This window comes from Podarcis cretensis, assembly GCF_951804945.1.
Source record: "Podarcis cretensis genome assembly, chromosome: 2".
NCBI classification, from domain to species: Eukaryota; Metazoa; Chordata; class Lepidosauria; order Squamata; family Lacertidae; genus Podarcis; species Podarcis cretensis.
In genome coordinates this window covers 51,367,749-51,381,114 of record NC_137171.1, presented here as the reverse complement: position 1 = coordinate 51,381,114, position 13,366 = coordinate 51,367,749, and the positions used below count along the sequence as shown (strand labels likewise).

The following is a 13,366-nucleotide window of genomic DNA, read 5'->3' as shown; positions in this document are numbered from 1 at the left end:
GTTAGCAATGCTGAATAGATATACAGTATTTCCCCCCCAACTCCTTTTCCTTTGTGCCGGTTAGAACTACCAAGGGAAGGGAGAAAGGTCTCATAGGAAAGCTTAAAGGAAATGCTTCAAGAGGATCCTAGAATGGAGTTACATGTTTGAAATTCACATTTGAGAGATGTTATGAAATGCAGCGAGATCTAGGCACTTGATTGGATGGCTCTTGTCACAAGTTTCAGGTACTGGCAACGTCAACAGTTAGGGAAGCAGAATTCTAGTGAAACTGCCAGTTCCAAAGGTTCAGAAACTGTAAATCAGGAGTTTGAAAGTGTGAGCCTACATGAAAATAAAAGCTATTAAGGAAAGGGTGGGGAACCAAATTAAGGTCCTGTCACCTATTCAGACATTCTGTATGATTTACGCATAGATGTTTTGTTTTACACAATTCTCTAAAAGATGAACAGGGTGTTAAACAATTGTACACTTTCAGAAGACTGCAGAAAGGGTGGGAGCAGGCAGACTGCACTGTGAGAGTACTAACTCCCTCGCTCTGTGTGTGTGTTCAAGAGAAACTAATCAGATGCAAAATTTTAAACCAGGAGCGTGTTTTTCAAAGAATAGTAAGTATTACCAGATTATTTTTATAGCAGGAGGTTAATTTCTGGCTTCTTGGAGCACACTATGTTATTTCATAATTTTAGTGTTTCTCTATAATAATCAGAAATGCTATCTAACAAAAGCTGAACCTATCAGGATTATTTCTAAAGGTTCTCCCTTAAGCAATGAAGCCCAGTTCTTTGCCATCTTAACTGATTTGTTCCACAGATGAGGAGTGGGAGAAGGAAACTGTGATCTGTTTAGGGTTTAGAAATTATGCAGAAACACCACCTCTGGGAGAGAGTTGCTCCTAAATGTGTCCATTCAAATATACACAGCTGCATCTTAAAGGTTCTGATGGTTAAGGTGCCCTTTTTGATTTAAAAAATGATTCTTGCTTTTAGTAACAACTGGAAAATAATCATTACCAGGAAGTAATTTTTATTGCTTATTGCTCTCTAGCAGTGAGATGGGATATAGCACAAAGAAAAAGCAAAACTGTACATTGTAAGCTGGCAAACGCCCAACGCTACAACACCCAGAAACATGTATGAACATATGAAGCTGCCTTAAAACAAGGCAGCCCATTACTTCACCTAATCCAGAATGATAACAGACAGTAGCTTTCCAAGGTCTTAGGACCCAATCTCTGCTTAATGGAAGACGTCAAGGAACAGAACTTGGAGCCTTCTACATGTAAAGCACGTTGCTCTATAACAATGTATTGCCCCTCACATTTAGACACAGTGACATTTGTTCTGAGGCATGTCCTGGATGGCTACATCAGCCGTTTGCAGTGACTGGCACAGTTCAGAGTTACTGCTATAGGCAATTAGGGGCTGTCATAAAGACAGCGAGGCCTGATATCCCTCATGCTTCATAGCAGAGACTCAAACATTCAGGCAGAAAGCAGGCAGGCATGGTAGCACCTCAGGAATTTACCAGCAGAGATGAACTATCACACACAATGTTGCATTCATTCAATGTTATTTTATACATGGGGCTTGTGAGAATAGCATCTACCCCATAGGGAGGCTTGCCTGTTCCAAATGTGGGGGCTCCCTCAGCATCCCACGGTGCAGCAGAAATGCAAGCTCCTTTGAAATGGGTCCAGGGGGTGGGAAGCTGAATTTTTTGCTTTGTAAGAACTTAAGAAGAGTGTGGCTGCATCCGACCCAAGGGCCATCTGGGGCAGCATCTCACAGTAGCCAACAAGATGCTTATGGGAAGCCAGCAAGTTGGACCCGAGATCAGTAGCACGCTCGCTACTTGCACGTCCCAGCAGCTGGTATTGTGAGGACAGAGAACACAGCAATGTGGCTAGTAGTCACTGAGCCTTGCCATCCCCAAATTTGCCTAACCCCTTTTAAAACCATCTGCATTGGTGGCCGGTGCATCTCATAGCAATGAATTCCATAATGCTGCAACATGTGAGGAAGTACTTCCTTTCATCTGTTCTGAACCTCCCAACATCCAGTTCCATGGAAATGATCCCTGCTTCTATTATTATCAGAGGAAGAACCTCTTCACTTTCATCTGTGCTTTTCGTAACATGAGAAAGAGTTCAGAGACACTCTGTGCAAACACAACATCCCATGGAAAAGACCATTCTCTCCCCCACCCTCTCAAAAGTGGCTTTATACAGGAAAAGAATCATAATGTGATGTTAATACTAGCTGCGCTGCATCAAACAATAGGGCATCTGAATTCAGCCTCCTGCCACAGCCTGACATTTGTAGGCACAGAGGCCCTGGGACTTCTGATTTAGAGCTTGGAATGCACAGAACTTTATGCATTTCTGTTGTGGCTGCAGGATTGCTGTAAACATGTGGCATCTCCAAGTAGACTTGAAAGCTCATTTGAGCTCAGATGACTGTGAAGAACAGCTTGCAAACACTTGAAGCTGGCCCAGGGTAATGCTCCATGCCCTGCCAAAAATAAACGGGCCATTCCTACACGGGGTATATCATCTCAGCCTCAGTGGAAGGGGCTGGGAGCACCCAGCGGGGAAAAGTGCAGGGAAGCAACAGAGCAAGCATTGCAGCAGTAAAGAAGCAGAGGCCTACTGGGTGTAGCTATGGAAACGTTCCCTCCCTGTGGAATTCATGCTACACTCCGTATCTCTGGATACACAGGGTACAGCTACTCTCCAGGTCCAGTAGAGACTTGGCAACTACATGCACAATAAAGGACACACTTTTCCAGTTGCCAGGAAAGAATCTCTGAACGCTTCTGAATACCAGTTGCTGGAAACCACAGGAGAAGTGTCAGATCCTGTGTCAGATCCTGCTTTCAGGCTTTCCACAGGCATCTGGCTGGCCACTGTGAAAACAGGATGCTGGACTAGATGGGCCATTGGCCTGATCCAGCAGGCTCTTCTTAGGTTCTCCCAGGAAATAACTGAGGGCCTGACTCTGAGGCCAAGGCTGCCATGGTTTGGCTTCATTAAATCCTGTAGCCAGAGCCCGAATTTCACTCAGAAGGCAGAGAAATATATCCCCCTGTTGGAGGAGTTACTGCTCAGTGTGCATGCCTTGTCCCTCTCTAAGACTAACCTTCCTCGGGCTCTGCCCCTCTACAGGGGGTGGGGTGCAACATTTTTTATACTAAGGGCCATATTCCCTCATGGGCAACCTTCTGGGGGCCACATGCCAGTGGCAGGTGGAGCAAATCCCAAAAGGATGCAGGGAAATGGATGTGACTCTTGTAGGTCTGGACTGTATGGAGGTCAGAGGTTTCCTCACACACCCAACTTCATCTCTCCATCTTGGCAAGCAGGAGACATTATTGCAGTTCAAGGATTCCAACCAGGCAAGAGCATTTGAGTGGGCCTGGGAAAGCGAGGTAGTGGTAATATGTGGAGAGTGCTGAGGCTTCAGATAGAAAAAGCCAGATTCAAGCCCAGGCCTGAGGTGATTTGTAGAATTCAGGATCTACTGAGAACTTTAAGCAGAAGATACACTTAATGTTCAGAAAGAATTCACGGCACACCAAGTCCAGCTTCAAAAAAGAACTGAGAAGACAAGCAAATCAATGAACTGAATGCTGGCCAAGGCCCACCCATCTTGCTCCTCTCACTACCCACTTCTCTCTTACAGTGCCACCTCCACCTCCTTCCTTGTTTTCTGGCTGGGAAAAACTGGCAAAACAATCTGCAGCTTAGTGCCTCCATCACAGACTTCATGCTGAAGTAGGAAGAAATGAACTGGGAGGAAGAGAGAGGATATAGGTCAGGGTAGCAGAGAACATGTTTTGCATGCAGAAGGTTCCAGGTTCAACACCTGGTATCTCTAGGGGTGGCTGGGAAACAATCTGGCCTGGGAACCCTGGAGAGCTGTAGACAGTATCAATAAAACTGAGATAGATGGAGCAGTGGTCTGACTCAATAGTGGGTCACGTCCCAGGTTCCTATGGAATGGCAAGCTAGGGGCATCACTTGTGGTTCAATTCAGTTGCAAAGGCAGCTTGTTGCTTGGCTGAAGAATGTGTCCTGAACCCTCTTTTGATCGTCTTCTCCTTTACCCATCACATGCACATGCTATCTTTAAAGGTGCTATCTGCCATTATGTCTTTTGCTATGAATATCTTTGGTCCCGATGCAGTTTACACTGGCACAGAGAAACTGCTTGAGGATAAAGATAAAGCTGAAAAACAGAAATAAACATAAGCGTAGATTGTCAACAACTTAAAACACACACACACAATCCTTTAAAAACAACAACCCAAAAAGTTCCTGTAAGTGAACTTTCTGTCTTTCAGGGCTCATTCAAGGTTTGCAGGGAATGTGAAAGTGCACTCTGCATTTTGGCACTGAAGTTGAATGGGTACAAGTTGAACATCCTCATGCTGTATCTTTTCAGAGATCATCTCCAGCTACTTCAAAGCCTGGCCAACTTATGTTTCCACAAGCTAATTCTTGTTTATATCCTACCTTGTGCTTTCAATTTGCACTTTAAGCAACACCTTCACAGTGTGTATCTAATTAAATGAGGTCTCGATGGAAGTCTTCTCTTCGTATGTGTTGCTGATAAATATTAGGCTATAAAAACACAAGGGACCTGGCTTTTATCCACTTTGCGTTGGTCTATCAGAAAGTGCATCCATCCCCTGAAAGATTAAAGTTTTCCCATCAGTAATTTCAAAACACAGGGAGAGTGAAGTGCCGGAACATGTTTCTCCCCTTCGCTTCAAAGCCAAGGAGGCACTTGAGAGCTCTTTGGCAGTGAGGTGAGAAAAACGAGCTTCGTTTCTTCTGGTTCAGAGGTCTGAGAGCTCTTGAGTCCCACAAGGTGATTTGTCATACATCACGTCTTCCTTCGCTCAGCCACCGGGCCCGATATGTGGTCCACCCCCTTGGGCTCTTATTGGACTGGGAAGCATGATATATTTGTGCCAGCTTGGACTGAATCTTGCATTCCCAAGCCTGGTCATCAAGCTCAGTGGCAGCAGCCAAGGCCAAGAGGAAGTAGTTAGCTGCATCTTGTTCATCCTGAGGATAAAGGGGAGTGGAAAATTAGAGGGGTGAGAAACCAGTTTGATTGACTGTGGGTATCAATGCAGGGACCAAAGCATAATGGATGCTCCCCAGATCTCTTTAAGCAAGTTGCACAGTTAGTCAGTCACCAGGGGAATACTGACTTTGCTCTAATCGACCAACACAGATAATTATTAATTAATTTCTGCCTTCACACATCTATTTATTGTATCATTTATTATTTACCCTCCACCATCCTCACTAGGTGCCAATAGCCATCTAACAATAATATATTGAATATTTAATTCAGTATAAAAGCACAGCAATGCAGTAAATAAAACTGTAATTAAAAACCCTAAATAAAAGCAAGAGCATAGAAAAAGCAACACTGAAAATTAAAACAAGCATCCCAAAGAAACACCAGCAGCAGAAACACAAATCACTCTGTCGGGGCACTGGCTTCATCTGGTGGCAGAAAGGTAATAGAGAAGGCTAACTGCGCCTCCCTCAGAAATGAGTTCCAGAGCCTAGGTACAGGCCCTGTCTTGCGCCCTTGCAAAACATGCCTCTGATACTGGTGTGATAGAAGGGAAGGACCTCTCCCAATGATCTTTTAAAAACCAGAGAGAACCTTGAAAATATGATTACATTTGTGCCTCAAGCAGCATTTTTTGAGAGGAAATCTTCCAGTCATGGCAGCTTCTAATAAGTTCAGAAACTTCAGCTGGCGCAGAATTCAGCAGCCAGGTTGCTCAGCGGGACAAGACAGTTTGAGTATATTTTACTGATTTTGGCCTGACTACACTGGCTGCCAGTTAGCTTCTGGGCCCAATTCAAAGTGCTGGTTTTCACCTGTAAAGCCTTAAACGGCTCAGAATTGCAATATATCAAGGACTGCCTCTCCCCATATGGACTGACCCAGACCCTGTGATCATCATCTGAGGCCCTTATACATGTGCCTCCTCCACAAAAGGTCCAGAGGGTGGCAACGTAAGAATGGGCATTTTCTGCAGTGGCTCCCCATTTGTAGGATGCTCTCCCCAAGGAGGCTCGCCTGGTGCCTTCATTACATATCTTTAGGTGCCAGCCAAAAATGTTTCACTTCAACCAGGCGTTTAGCTGATTAACATTCTATGGCTTTTAAAATGTGTTTGTGGGAGGGAGATTATTGGTTTGCTTTTGTTTCATTATGAATTTTGTGTTCTCATTTTTTGTTTTTATGTTATGAATCAGCCTGCGATCTTCAGAAGAGTGGTATACAAATTTTAACAACAATAACAACAACAACTCTGTTTCATACCTAGCCACAGAGAATGAGGTGGGATGGTCTAGACTGCCAGAGAGAAAAATTAGTGTTGAAGGGAAGTAGCAGGGCTATTGAAAAGCAAAATTAAGGTTCAAGACCTGTGTATCAAACTGAAGTCAGAGGATTTGGAGGTCCAGGGAAGACTGAACAGGTTCTGGAACTGCAGCAAGGCAGAAGCCAGCACAACAGAGTACGTACATCACCACAAATGGGTGGCATTTTCTGGAACAATTCATGGCAACTGATGATTGCAGGCCCTTAGATTTTTAATGGGATAGTGAAAGACTTAATTTAAGTGCAAGGTCAGAGGAAACTTAGCATGTGGCCTTGCCACATGTTTAGTGAGATTCATCACAGGATGTGTCACAGACTGCTATCACTCACCTTTAGTTTGTGCAGGGTCAAATCTCCCAGGCGACAGTAAACCTTGGAATAATACATAGCTTCCTGAGCGCCTTGCAACAATGGTGAGCGCAGAGAGAGTGTCCTCAGGTAGCAGTCCTCAGCCATTTCATACATTTGCAGACAATAGTACACTGTCGCTAGGCGGTGAAAGGCAACCAGTTCTTGCAGCTGATCTCCTTAAATTAGAATTAAAATTAAATTAGATTAATGATACATCCTACTAAAATACAAATGAGTACATGTTTGGTGGCTCTGAGTGCTGTATGAATTGAGAATGCCTCTCAATTTCCTTCTTTCTGAATTTCTATCCCCCCACCCCCCAAACAACAGAAAAACAATGAGCAGTTCCTCTGACTTAATTTGCTTTGGTTGCAGTGCTGCTGCTACTGCGTGATGCCATTTTCTCTGGCCTTTCAATGCATATTCCAATTCCTATGTCCTAAAAAAAATCTGTGTCACTGTCAATTTGATAGCATAAATTCATGTCAAACTCATGACAGGAAGGTTTCCCAATAATTAAAACAAAATACATATATATGTCATTATGGTCTCCATTGTATGATATATATTTTTATTCATTTTTTTTTTAAATGCAGTTTTTCATTACACAAGATTAGAAGCGTCCATTACTTCTATGGAAAGGGGGGAAATTCACAGCAAAGAAGGGATGGACTAAACGGCAATTCTGGCACTTTAATATAACTACAGAACAGACTATAAATCTGAAACTGTATTCACTTTTTCTAAAATTAATTGCAGAGAATTTCTACTGAAAATCAAAAGATAGGAGGAGCAAAACAGATTTATACATTGATAGATTTAGGGAGATCTACACACTCTTCCTCAGAATGAATACACAATGTATTGTGGCCAATGGTAGCTAACCCACATTAAAAAGCTGGTTGAGTTTATGGATAATTGGCATAAAATGGTGGACTGGAACAAGTATCAGTTTATTTCAGTTAGGAATTTCTAGACTACTGGCTGCAGCCACACTAATATAAAGCCAATAATGTTAACACATAACATAAGAACGTAACAGTCCTGCTGGATCAGGACAAAGCCCATCTACTCAAGCCCTCTGTTCTCACAGAGACCATGTGCATTGTCTTGGTTAGATAATTTCTAGTTGAGACATGGGAAGAATTCATTTGGGGAAAGATGAACATATTTGGGAACTCTTCCTCAGTGACAGGGTCCCCAGCAATGAATGATAAAACTCCTTCTTTTCTTTCTTCAGTTCTTAAAATCACTACAGACCCACCTCCTTTGCTTCCAAACAGGTATCTATCTCCAAGAGCAACAGCAGAAGACATCTCTTACTTAGGCATTTGGTGACATTCTGCGCTCTTTTTCTATCTTTACTATCTTGGTTTTGCAATGTATCTATTTAAAATATTTTTAGCCTGCTCTTCACTGCAGAGTGAGTTGCTATTAAAATGTGTATTATAATAGTGGCTTTTCTGGGAACAGCAGTCTCTCTAATTCCTGGTCCATTGCACCTCTCCCTGGGTGCCTTCCACAAGATGGCTTAGACATTACTGTGCTATGTATCCTTAGTCCTTTCCTACCTACATCCACACTGAGCCTGGTTGCCAAGGTAGCAAATTCCAAAGCCTTCTCATAATTCTGGAGTCCGAGCTGCAGCTCCGTCAGCTTGTTGAACACTCTCAACTCAGTCTGCAACACCTTCAGCTTCCTAGCCAAAGGGACAGCTCCTCCCTGGGGGTGGAAATGACACAATGTTTTCACGTCACTTCACAACTTCCCACCATGTCACACGACCATTTGAGCTGCATATTAGCCCTTTGGAGAGAAGGACACTCCAAACAAAAGGGATATGCCATTATACCGGTCTCCTTCCACCATTCAGTACATCTAGCATTTCCCCTTGTGTTTACTAATAGCGTATTGATAATTTAGCATATAGCAAACAAGACATTACTCCTCTAAGTTGCCCCCCCCATTCATCTCTACCCACCCAATATCAGCCACTTCAACATCCTCAAAGGAGAAGAACTTGGAATACATTTAAATTTTTTTCACAATATTCATTATTATTACAAGGTCTTGTAGAGGACATTGTGGAGGAAATTGGGGTGCCAAGTCTCTCTGTGACCGTTTCTCCTTCAAATTCTCATTTTCTAATGAGTCAAAATAAACCCAGCAAGAAAAAGAGATTGTTACACGATGTGTGTGTTTTGTAACTCTGGATCTTTGTTCCATTGGCTGATGTCTAGAAACTGTAAGGCAGCCTTCTGCAGCTGGAGCTGATGGGAATTACAGTCCCAAACATCTAGAGGGCACCAGGGTCAGGGTAAGCTGCAAGAAGGGCTTGCCTTTAAGCTACATGTCAGCTCTGTTCAATTCAACCTTCTGCTACTACAAGAATGATGCAATGTGCAAACTTTTCTTAAAATCAAATAAAAATTCTCAGGATAAAAAACTAATGCAATCAAGGCTACAGTTGGAATAATCAGTCTTTTATACATTCCAGGCTTTCAAAAATGCTGTGAAAAATGGCCTTTAATCTAGGGAGTTCACTCCTTTGTATCTAGCCATGCTACATGCTACATTGATGCAGCATAATATTTCTGCCTATGTTCCCCAGCTGAAACACAATCTCAGAGTGCTCTGATGGTGTTTCCTGCTTGGCAGGGGGTTGGACTCGATGGCCCTTGTGGTCTCTTCCAACTCTATGATTCTATGATTCTATGATTCCTGCTTTAAAGTAAGCACCCACTGAGAATAGCAAGACAGAATGATAATGTTTAGTAAGGCCATGAGACAAACCAAGCCCACAGAGCCCCACTTCAAGTCCTAATGAAGACAGCCAGAGAACAACAACTCTGAGACATTCTCATATGACTTCACAACTACATTATTTCTCATGTGGAATATATTCTTGCTCATAAAGAGTCTGCAAACTATAGAAGCACTATAGTTCAATAAACCTATGAACAGTCATGAGGTGTGTGAAAAAGCATGTCTCCTTAAACTTCCTCCCTCTACCTCAGCATAGGCTATCTCAATCCATGTCAGTAATACTCAAGTGCAGTCGTGATAAGTAGATCTCCACAGATACAGACATAAGTGCCATTTTTGTGTGTGTGGTTGATACCCTGAAATAGTCCACTGCCTTTTGTCTGTTCCGGATCCCATTGAAAAAGACATCACCAGCCTCTTCATATAGTTCCATGGCCAAATGCAGCTCTTCAGATTTCAGTGACGTCTGTATGGCTGCCTGGGAAAGGGATCAGGTCAGGGTAAGAGCAATGGCAGTATCATCATACAAGAAGAATGTAAGGTATGGCTAAAAGTTATGACTGAATGTTATGCCCGGCCCTTCGTCATTGCAGCATATATGCAATGTCCATGTTTGCTCACAGTATAGTAACTACAGTGGTACCTTGCTTTTTGAACGTCTCCATTGACGAACATTTCAGTTTTTGAACACCATAAACCCTTGTAAATGCTTCGGTTTTTGAACACTTTTCAGAAGTCGAACATGTCACGCAGCTCCCGTATTGAGTTTTCCGTACTGAGTTTTCGGTTTTTGAATGTTTCAGAACTCAAACGGTCTTCCGGAACAGATTACGTTCGAAAACCGAGGTACAACTCTATATGAATGCCATTTGCTACTTACATCCAGGAGCAAACCAATTCAATATTCCTACACAACTGCCTACAAATCAGTGGGGTTGTACTGGAATGGACAGAGTCAGAAGAGTCTGAATTTCTATTGCAAACATAAAGTCTTCTTCTCCAAAACTGTAGTGCACTCATGATTACGAAGGAAAAAGTGATTATCACATATACTAAAAGTTCCAAAATTATTGCAGACTTCCATTGATCAAGGGGCCAATGTCCGCCTGCCTCACTCCATAGCTCCCCCTCTTTCTCCACCTTCCTTCTGTATTGTGGCATCTATTGCTACAACACTCTTCTTTTTAACTCCCTCTTCCCCTCTAGCATTCATTGCCAGTCTCCCCAGGGGGAAAACATCCAAATGTCGCAAATAAATCCATATGCTTCAATAACATTTCTTCAATTTTAAATAATCATGGGGGTTCACTTCCTGAGCTCTTCAGTAATGGAATTTGAGAGTCTGGGCACAAATAAACCTTTTATCAGTGTGCCGTGAGTCATTGCACATTTCATACCCAAGTGAAGCTCTGAGCATATAAACCTGCATGTCAAATATACAAGACTTGTGCCTCTCCCTCAGCCAAGATCTATTCAGTGTCCATCAACTGGTGGGAAATTTATTGCCACTGCTGACACTACTTCTCTTAGACACTGACTCTGACTCAGCAATCACCATGCGCCAGACATTGTACATTAAATCAAAAGATAATGATTTTCCTGCAGATAGCAGTTTGCTATTTATTAGTGTTTGGAACCTCAGCTTGGCAATCTTACATCACAGAGCCGTTAGTTAGACACAACCAGTCCTCTTATTTTTACTTTACCTGCAAATACATTTCCACAAGTTCATCCTCTTGCATTTGATAGTAAAGCCTTCCAGCCTGCAGCCAGGCCTGCGCTGTTTTGACCGTTTCCTCCAGGTCAATGAAGATTCTCAGACTCTGTTTGGTATAATCCAGGGCCCGTTTCACATATCTGTGGGGTTGATGGAGGCTCCATTATTGCAAAGAAAATGTGGGAGCTTGTGCATCAAGTCAAAACAAACCAATCCTTTCTGACCAGCACTGCAAAGCTTTCCTTGCATCATTGTTTCCTAAGTCCGACACAAGCTGAATGATGGTCCCCTTTCATTTAGTGCTAAACTTAACAGAGAAGCTCTTATAAAGCAGGTGGAATGGGCCAGGCATGTCATAATCACTTACTGTTCTAAGACCTCTACTGCATTTGGTGTAAGGAAAACAGTGGCTTCCACTGTAGTTCTGTTATCAAGGAGTGTCCTGCCATGGATCTATGCCTTTCCTATTCCCTACAAAATGAAGTCCAGTTCACACTGTGCAACAGAGAGTAGCCTCTCTATGGGCAAGAATGAGTCTGAGGTTCATAACTGGCAACATATTAAAAGTGTGTTTACATCACCTATGAAATCTGTTCCCTCCAATCGTGGTAAATGGATTGCACATGAGATGTTTGCACATTAGTGATGGGATCAATATCACACAGCAAACATGGCAAAGAGTAGGCCATCCAAGAGATAACTGTTTGTAGTTGTGATTTTAGTGTTTTTTTAAGGAAAAATAACTGCAACTGATGTCTTTTCATCTCAGTGGCTACTGATTTCTCTTTTCTTTCTTTTTTTTGGAAAATATTTTTTATTTGCTTTTACCAATACAAGTTTACAATCCAGCAATTTATATAATCATCTCTATCTCTTGAGATTATCTGAATCTCGACTGCCCCCCCATCCCCTACATGGTTCCTTATTACAATGTTCATAACTGCATATAAGTCCATTCTCCAAATTTCATTTTTTGTAATCATCCATCGTTACATTGCAAGTGAGTCTTGGAGTCCAGCTAAAGTTTTAATTTGCTTACAACGATCTCCTAAATAAATTATAAATTGTTCCCATTCTTTTTCAAAGTTCTTATCCTCTTTTTTTTTTTTAATTAAATTTTTTATTACATTTTCAGTTTACAGAAAAGAAAAAGGACAAACCAGAAAAAAGAAAGAAAGAAAAACAATCCAACTTTCAAAATACATTTTTATGTTACTAACTGGACTTCCCCACATCTCCCTCACCCTGCGTTCTTTACAATAAACATATCAGCAAATTATTACCTTGTTTCGTATCTTATTTATATCTTTCAGAGTGTTTTACTTCTAAATTTAAAGTACCTTTTGTCAAATATTTATACCTTAAGATAATACATAAAATAACTTTAAATTTCAACTTTTTCTTACTTATAACTTAACTTTCTATTTTCCTAATCTAATTGCAGGAGCTAAAATTTCCAAGTCATGCAGATTCTTAACATTCATACAACTTATAATGTTTTTGTAAATAGTCCTTAAATTTCTTCCAGTCCTCTTCCATTGTCTCTTCTCCCAGATCTCGGATTCTGCCAGTCATTTCAGCCAGTTCCATATAGTCCATCAACTGCGTCTGCCACTCTTCCAGCGTGGGAAGGTCTTGTATCTTCCAATATTTTGCAATGAGTATTCTTGCTGCTGTAGTTGCATACATAAAAAAAGTTCTATCCTTCTTTAACACCTTTTGGTCCACAATGCCCAGGAGGAAGGCCTCTGGTTTCTTAGGGAAGGTGTACCTAAACACCTTTTTTAACTCATTATAGATCATTTCCCAGAAGGCCTTCACTTTTGGACAAGTCCCCCAAAGATGAAAGAATGTCCCTTCAGCCTCCTTACATTTCCAACATTTATTATCAGACCGATGATATATTTTTGCAAGTTTGACTGGGGTCATGTACCACCTATATATCATTTTCATAATATTTTCCTTCAGGGCATTACATGCCCTGAATTTCATTCCAGTGGTCCATAACCTTTCCCAGTCTTCTAACATAATGTTGTACCCAATATCCTGAGCCCATTTTATCATGGCTGATTTGACTATCTCATCCTGGGTGTTCCATTTAAGCAGCAGGTTA

The 13,366-nt window shown here is 41.9% G+C and overlaps 1 protein-coding gene across 6 annotated transcripts in view; it reads right to left on the bottom strand.

The window, feature by feature from the left end:
* Positions 1-996: 996 nt before the first annotated feature.
* Positions 997-13,366, bottom strand: part of SH3TC2 (SH3 domain and tetratricopeptide repeats 2) — a 58,079-nt gene continuing 45,709 nt past the window's right edge. For all 6 annotated transcript variants that reach the window (XM_079964764.1, XM_079964763.1, XM_079964768.1 and 3 more), the window contains 5 exons: positions 11,243-11,393; positions 9,892-10,014; positions 8,342-8,492; positions 6,750-6,946; positions 997-5,074 (listed from right to left, as the gene is read on the bottom strand). In XM_079964764.1, coding sequence (XP_079820890.1) covers positions 4,883-5,074; positions 6,750-6,946; positions 8,342-8,492; positions 9,892-10,014; positions 11,243-11,393 — 814 coding nt within the window. In that variant the 3' untranslated portion in view covers positions 997-4,882. The remainder of the gene's footprint in view (positions 5,075-6,749; positions 6,947-8,341; positions 8,493-9,891; positions 10,015-11,242; positions 11,394-13,366) is intronic.